The sequence below is a fragment of the Ammodytes marinus genome (genome assembly GCF_949987685.1).
Source record: "Ammodytes marinus genome assembly, contig: scaffold_392, whole genome shotgun sequence".
Lineage (NCBI taxonomy): Eukaryota > Metazoa > Chordata > Actinopteri > Uranoscopiformes > Ammodytidae > Ammodytes > Ammodytes marinus.
The window spans coordinates 5,001-12,500 of NW_027648058.1; the positions used below are offsets into that span (position 1 = coordinate 5,001).

At 41.8% G+C, this 7,500-nt stretch overlaps 2 protein-coding genes across 2 annotated transcripts in view; both read left to right on the forward strand.

Annotated features, from left to right (window-relative positions):
* LOC307271128 (translation initiation factor IF-2, mitochondrial-like) overlaps nt 1-1,443 on the forward strand; it is a gene marked incomplete at its 5' end in the record, with an annotated part of 5,055 nt that extends 3,612 nt beyond the window's left edge. The window contains one exon of the mRNA XM_080055001.1: nt 376-1,443. Coding sequence (XP_079911127.1) covers nt 376-545 — 170 coding nt within the window. The remainder of the gene's footprint in view (nt 1-375) is intronic.
* Nucleotides 1,444-5,054: 3,611 nt separating this feature from the next.
* The window catches only part of LOC307271126 (splicing regulator SDE2-like), a 13,155-nt gene continuing 10,709 nt past the window's right edge, over nt 5,055-7,500 (forward strand). The window contains exons 1-2 of the mRNA XM_080054999.1: nt 5,055-5,178; nt 6,470-6,581. Coding sequence (XP_079911125.1) covers nt 5,071-5,178; nt 6,470-6,581 — 220 coding nt within the window. The 5' untranslated portion in view covers nt 5,055-5,070. The remainder of the gene's footprint in view (nt 5,179-6,469; nt 6,582-7,500) is intronic.

A 7,500-nucleotide genomic window follows, 5' to 3' on the forward strand; every position in this document is an offset into this window, starting at 1 on the left:
GCACACAGACACACAGACAGACAGACAGACAGACAGACAGACAGACAGACAGACAGACAGACAGACAGAGAGACACACAGATACCCGCACAGATAGATAGATAGATAGATAGATAGATAGATAGATAGATAGATAGATAGATAGATAGATAGATAGATAGATAGATAGATAGATAGATAGATGGATGGACAGACACACAGACAGACAGATACCCGCACAGACAGACAGACAGACAGACAGATAGATAGATAGATAGATAGATAGATAGATAGATAGATAGATAGATAGATAGATAGATAGATAGATAGATAGATAGATAGATAGATAGATAAACAAAACATAAACTAACCCATCTCCCCCTCCCTGTCCCTGTAGGCTCCCTCGCTGCGTTGAAGCATCACAAAGACGAGGTGCAGAGTGTGAAGGCAGGTATGGAATGCGGCCTGTCGGCTGACGGAGACGTGGACTTCACGGCCGGCGACGTCATCGTCTGCTACGAGGAAGTGGACGCACCCCAGGTCACTTCCTGGGACCCGGGGTTCTAAAGGACTACAGCTCCCATCATGCTTTGCTCTTACGTTGTTTTTATTTATTATTATTTTTTCTAAGGCCATTCAACTCTCCACACAGACTGAATGGCAGTCGATTGCCCTTAATTATTTTTATTTAAAGGAGCTACGAGGAACTTTTAAATACATTCTGATAGTCAAATTTTTCCTCTGATGATCATAAATTAGATGTAACAGCAAACCAGACCATCAGTGCTAAAGAATGCTATTTTTATATAGTTTTTCTTAATGCCTTTGTCATGGGTAATACGCTCACCCAGGAACAACAGCTGGCGTGGTAAAAACACTACCGCTTTTAGTCCAAAGGGGGGCGCTAGAATTAACACACACTGAAAGTTCCTTGTAGCACCTTTAACATAAGAGTAGTTTTGAAAGCTAGACTTCGAGCCATGCCGACAGCGGAAGGGAAAATGTAAAATGTAAATGATGTAATTTTTTCTTTTTTTAGATAATAAATATTCTGCTCTCTGCCTGAGATGTCTTCACTTCATAACACAGGTTGCGTTCCGAATCTCATACTTTCTACTATATAGTATGGTAGAAAAAAGATTTAGGATGTCCCGATTCTTATGGCCAGATTTAGGATGGTTAGAAGTACCCGGATGTCCTACTTCATCCGGCCAAGATTGTTAGTGTTGAAAACTGCATCCTATTTGGGGCGATTCTGACCCACAATCCAGTGCGCACGTGAAGTGACGTCACATCGACGAAGCCTCCATATGAAAACAAACGGGGATGCGACGGATATAAAAGCAAGAGGCAAGATCAAGGCGCAATGTTATGATGAAATAAGAGAGTAAAGTATGTCCCAATAGTATGCCTACTGCATCCTAACTAGATTCTTTTTATCGTCGGATGTAGTATGTAGAATAGAAAAAAGAAAGAGGAGGAGATTCGGAACGCAACCCTTGACTTTTCCCACCACGGTATCGAGCCATGCCTACAGCGGAAGGGAACATGTAAAATGTAAATTATGTAATTTTCTTTTTAGACAATAAATATTCTGCTCTCTGCCTGAGATATGTCTTCACTTCATAACACAATAATCTTCTGACAAATGAGGTGACGGTTTGACAAGCCTAGGCTCTGTAAACGGCCCTGTTGCTAACCAGGGCCTCCTTTTGATTTGATTTGATTTGATTTGATTTGATTTGATTTGATTTGATTCAATTTATTTCAGACATATCAAACATACAAAACAAAATGAAAAGCATGGAAATACAATAAACAAATTATGTTTTCACAAAAAAAAAAGAAAAAAGAAAACAAATGATCTGTATTTCTGAGATATGCCTGAAAAGGAGCAGGAAGAAGTATACACTTATTTAATCCTACCCCTTTTCCATAGTAAAAAAAATAAAAATATGAGAACAGTTAGATAGGTAGATAGATAGATAGATAGATAGATGGATATATAGATAGATGGATAGATAGATGGATGGATAGATAGATAGATAGATAGATAGATAGATAGATAGATAGATAGATAGATAGATAGATAGATAGATAGATAGACAGATAGACAGATGGATAGATAGATAGATAGATAGATAGAGATAGATATAATGCATAGATGCAGCAGTAATGATAAGTCAAACTCACCCATAACCAAAGCTACGGAGCCCCTAAAGGGACATGGAGGAAAAAAAAAAATTTGGTAAAAAAAAAAAAAAAAATCAAACTCGAGATCTCGAGTTTGAAGTCAAGATCTCGAGTTTAAAGTCGAGATCTCGAGTTTAAAGTCGAGATCTCGACTTTGCCTTCAAACCTCTCTCACCGTCACCAATGGTCCATGCATCAAAGGCATATCAATTAATTTATGGGAAACCACACAATAGTGTCATGGAGGAGTACTTGGAGCATTCTTTTCTCACACTAACACCAAAATACAACCTATTAGGCCTAAATCTAACGTTTATTATGCACATTGGAGAGAAAAGTGACAATGCTTCACTTCATTTTGGCGCACCATGGACAGAGAGTGGAGGTCTAATTGTCAACACACACACACACACACACACGCACACACACACACACACACACCCAATATGTAGACGGTATACATTTGACTATATCAAAACGTGAACGTTTCCAAGACACAATGCCGCCTACACTACACCTGAGGAGAACTCTGTTTGGCTGTATTGGCTGGTCTGATGAAGGCTATAATTTGCACCGGATTAGACTATGTCCGCGTTCTCCAGTGACTCCATATGATCGGATCTTGAAGCACTCACAATAGTGCAGGCAAAATATGAAATTCAACCGGATTATGCGAACTTTCTATTTTTCTTCACTTGGAGAGAGAAAAAGCGCTGTTCCCGTGCGCTCTGGCAGCACTACACCTGTGCCCGGCGTGAGCCTCAAACTGCGTCTTAATAGAAAAGATAACTGCAGGTCATATGACAAAACTAGCGATCGGACTAGGTTAGTAAAGCCTAATTAAGCCTTTCCCAGGAAGGGATCGTGTGTGAATAAAACACAGAGTCTGGACTGGCGTATTTTTAATAGCCTATAGCAGAACTTCCTTTGCTGTGCGCTGGGGAGAAACAGACACGCTGGTAACTATTCTGCTCCAGATCTGCACATTGGACAGCGCCACGCGATCCTCACAGTTTTGCTGCTGTTTAGTTAAAATTTGTGATTTTTTGGGTGCAATAGATGAGTAACATGTGCCGTCGGGTGAAGCCTCTTATCTCTCTCGACCGTGTGCGAGGCAAAACAAATCAGGCGCTGTTTCTCCCCAGCGCACAGCAGAGGAATTTGTGCTATAATTAGAATTCACCAGTGCAGACTCTCCTCAAACTATTAGTTTAATTTAGTTTTTATAATCAGCGATCGATTGTTTCATTTGTACACAGAGACAAACATGTAGGCATGTAGCGGTGTGGCACATTTACGCACGAAAGCTTCCCTCAGAACGGAAGAGAAAAAAATTATCTTTTTTATTTAATTATTATTATTGTAGTCCAGACTGTGTTTTATTCACACACGATCCCTTCCTGGGAAAGGCTGAAAGTGTGAATGAGGCTTTACTAACTTAGTCCAATCGCTAGTTTTGTCATATGACCTGCAGTTATCTTTTCTATTAAGACACAGTTTGAGGCTCAAGGCGGGCACAGCTGGTGTAGTGCCAGAGCGCACAGGAACAGCGCTTTTTCTCTCTCCAAGTGAGGAAAAATAGAAAGTTCGCATAATCCGGTTGAATTTCATATTTTGCCTGCACTATTGTGAGTGCTTCAAGATCCGATCATATGGAGTCACTGGAGAACGCGGACATAGTCTAATCCGGTGCAAATTATAGCCTTCATCAGACCAGCCAATACAGCCAAACAGAGTTCTCCTCAGGTGTAGTGTAGGCGGCATTGTGTCTTGGAAACGTTCACGTTTTGATATAGTCAAATGTATACCGTCTACATATTGTGTGTGTGTGTGTGTGTGTGTGTGTGTGTGTGTGTGTGTGTGTGTGTGTGTGTGTGTGTGTGTGTGTGTGTGTGTGTGTTGACAATTAGACCTCCGCTCTCGGTCCATGGTGCGCCAAAATGAAGTGAATCATTGTCACTTTTCTCTCCAATGTGCATAATAAACGTTAGATTTAGGCCAAATAGGTTGTAGTTTGGTGTTAGTGTGAGAAAAGAATGCTCCAAGTACTCCTCCATGACACTATTGTGTGGTTTCCCATAAATTAATTGATATGCCTTTGATGCATGGACCATTGGTGACGGTGAGAGAGGTTTGAAGGCAAAGTCGAGATCTCGACTTTGAACTCGAGATCTTGACTTTAAACTCGAGATCTTGACTTCAAACTCGAGATCTCGAGTTTGAACTCGAGATCTCGAGTTTGATTTTTTTATTTTTTTTTACCAAAATTTTTTTTTTCCTCCATGTCCCTTTAGGGGCTCCGTACAAAGCAACACACAATGGAAGAAAGGAAAATAAAAATGTTCATCAAAATGAAAAATAATCTTTATTTTCAGACAGAACTCCTTTTCAAACTTCTCGGGTTAAACTCAAGCTTTGGGGCGACTGTGTCTCAGGTGGTAGAGCGGGTCGGCTGATGATCAAAGGGTTGGAGGTTCGATCCCCGCCCTGCCACCTGTGTCATGGTTGTTGTGTCCTTGGGCAAGACACTTCACCCACCTTGCCTTGTGTGAATGTCGATAGTTAGCCTGCTGCTATCGGTGTATGAATGTGTGTGTGAATGGTAACGTGGGAAAGGAAAACAGGTCTCCCTTGCAAAAGAGTCTCCGGTCTCAATGGGATTTACCTGTAGAAATAAAGGTTAAAAAAAAAAAGAAGCTGTACATGTTTTATTTATTAATATATAAAACATTTCACTGAGAGACTGTGAGACAAGAACAGCGTCCTCCCTACAGTCACACATTCTGATGGGACACAGCTTTCGGCGCAACACCGGCAGTGACGTGGTGCGGTCGACTCCTGTGAAGTATCGGAGCTGCGCCTGCGCACTGAGCAGCAGTCCAGTCAGTCAGTAATAAACATGGAGGTGTTTGTGTCTGCTCCTAGCTTTAGCATTAGCTTCTCTAACGTCCAGTTTCCAGATGGTTCCGCGGTTCGGGACCTCGTGGACCGGTTCGCCCAAAAGCAGGTATGTCGTCACAAGGAGAGAAAGGCGGGAAAAAAACCCCAAAAAGTCTGAAAGTTTTGATTTGTTTACAACTGCGTGTGTTAGCTGCTGTGCTAACTAAAGCTAGCATACAAACAGACCGACCGTTCCCTAACGTTTACAATTTAAAAAAAATAATTTTTAATACTCTGAACCAAAAATCTTCAACTTCTAAAGCACTTACATCAACTAAACTTTCCATAATTATTCTCAGCACTATTCTGAAGGTTATTACAGAAGGATGTGTTCATATGTTCGTTATTTTTCTGGATTGTTATGCTAACGAGAGCTAACACATAAACAGACCAACGGTTTCCTAACGTTTTGATCATTAAAGTAGATTTTTCGGCTAAAACTATAATGTAATGTCACTATTTATGACTTTATTAAACCTTACTAAACCTTGTCTGTTTGCGTCTGTATATTTCTCCTATACAACCATCTTTAACGGACATTATCTCAACATTAGTTTTTTCTTCTTCAATACTCTGAACAAAAAATCTCAACTTCTAAAGCACTCACATCAACTAAACTTTCCATAATCATTCTCAGCACTATTCTGAAGGTTATTACAGAAGGATTTGTTCACATGTTGTTCACTGTCTGATTTATGAGACATTTTCTTCTTAAAAACATCATGTAAATGCATTTGTAAGACCTGTACATGGTACGTTTTGATGTATGACATGGAAAAACGTTTGATGTCGTAATGTACATTTTATTTTTTAAAGAGATACTAATCCACACAAGATAGATGTTGACAAATGTGCATATTGTGTGTGTGTGTGTATATGTGTCTGTCTGTCTGTCTCTGTATGTGTGTGTGTCTGTCTGTCTGTTTGTGGGTGTGTGTGTGTATATGTGTCTGTCTGTCTGTCTCTGTATGTGTGTGTGTCTGTCTGTCTGTTTGTGGGTGTGTGTGTGTATATGTGTCTGTCTGTCTGTCTCTGTATGTGTGTGTGTCTGTCTGTCACTGTATGTCTCTGTCTCTGTTTGTTTGTGTGTGTGTCTGTGTGTTTCTGTGTGTGTGTGTGTGTGTGTGTGTGTGTGTGTGCGTGTGTGTCTCTCTCCCTGTGTGTTTCTCTCTGTGTGTGTGTGTGTGTCTCTCTCCCTGTGTGTGTGTGTGTGTGTGTGTGTCTCTCTCCCTGTGTGTGTGTGTGTGTGTGTGTGTGTGTGTCTCTCTCTCCCTGTGTGTGTGTGTGTGTCTCTCTCCCTGTGTGTGTGTGTGTGTGTGTGTGTGTGTGTGTCTCTCTCTCCCTGTGTGTGTGTGTAGGGAGTGAGTGATTTCTACGTCACTAGAGATGGCCGTCTCTCGGACACAGAGGACAGTCTGCAGCGTGGGTCCGTCTATCACCTGGAACCCCGTCTGTGTGGAGGCAAAGGAGGTGAGGGGCTCTGTGTGTGTGTCTCTCTCTCTCCCTGTGTGTGTGTCTCTCTCTCCCTGTGTGTGTCTCTCTCTCTCCCTGTGTGTGTGTGTGCGCGTCTCTCTCTCTCCCTGTGTGTGTGTGTGTCTCTCTGTTTGTCCGTGTGTCTCTCTCTTTGTGTGTGTGTGTTTCTCGCTCTCTCTCTTCTCTCCCTGTGTGTGTGTGTGTGTGTGTGTGTGTGTGTCTCTCTGTTTGTCCGTGTGTCTCTCTCTTTGTGTGTGTCTCTCGCTCTCTCTCTCCCTGTGTGTGTGTGTTTCTCTCTTCTCTTTTTGTGTGTGTGTAGGAACTTTAATACTAGAGTAATTATTGTGAAGTACACTGCATTCCAAATCTGATACCCGTTCTTTTCTGTTTTATATTGTAGTATGCTACAATTTGGACATACTTTTACTTATTTATTTCACCCTAACACAAGAATTGGGACATCCTAAATCTTGTTTCTCCCATACTAAATATCAGAGAGTTATGGGTACTTGAACGCAGCCTTAAGGGCCCACTCACACTAGGGCCGTTTGCCTGTTCCGTGCTGCAGGAAGATTCAGCACGATTCCCCCCCTCCCAACTCCCCCCCGCTGGCCCGTGCTCACACTGCTCGTGGCCTGGGCACGATGCACCTTGCCTACGTCACCGTGCGCGTTTAGGATTTGGAGCGTAGTCTTGTAGGCTATACGACTGTTTGTGAATATTTTCATCCGGCCAAATTTGCATCATATATTCCACTTCCACATTAGAGCAACGAGAATCCTTAAGCTATTGTGTTTTTTAAATGTAGCCTTTACGTAATAGGTCGCGGTGGACAGTCTCATATTTGTGCAGCACGCTGTTTATTATTAATATAACGGCCCGTCATCAGACCATATGTATCCGGATGGTTTTGTAC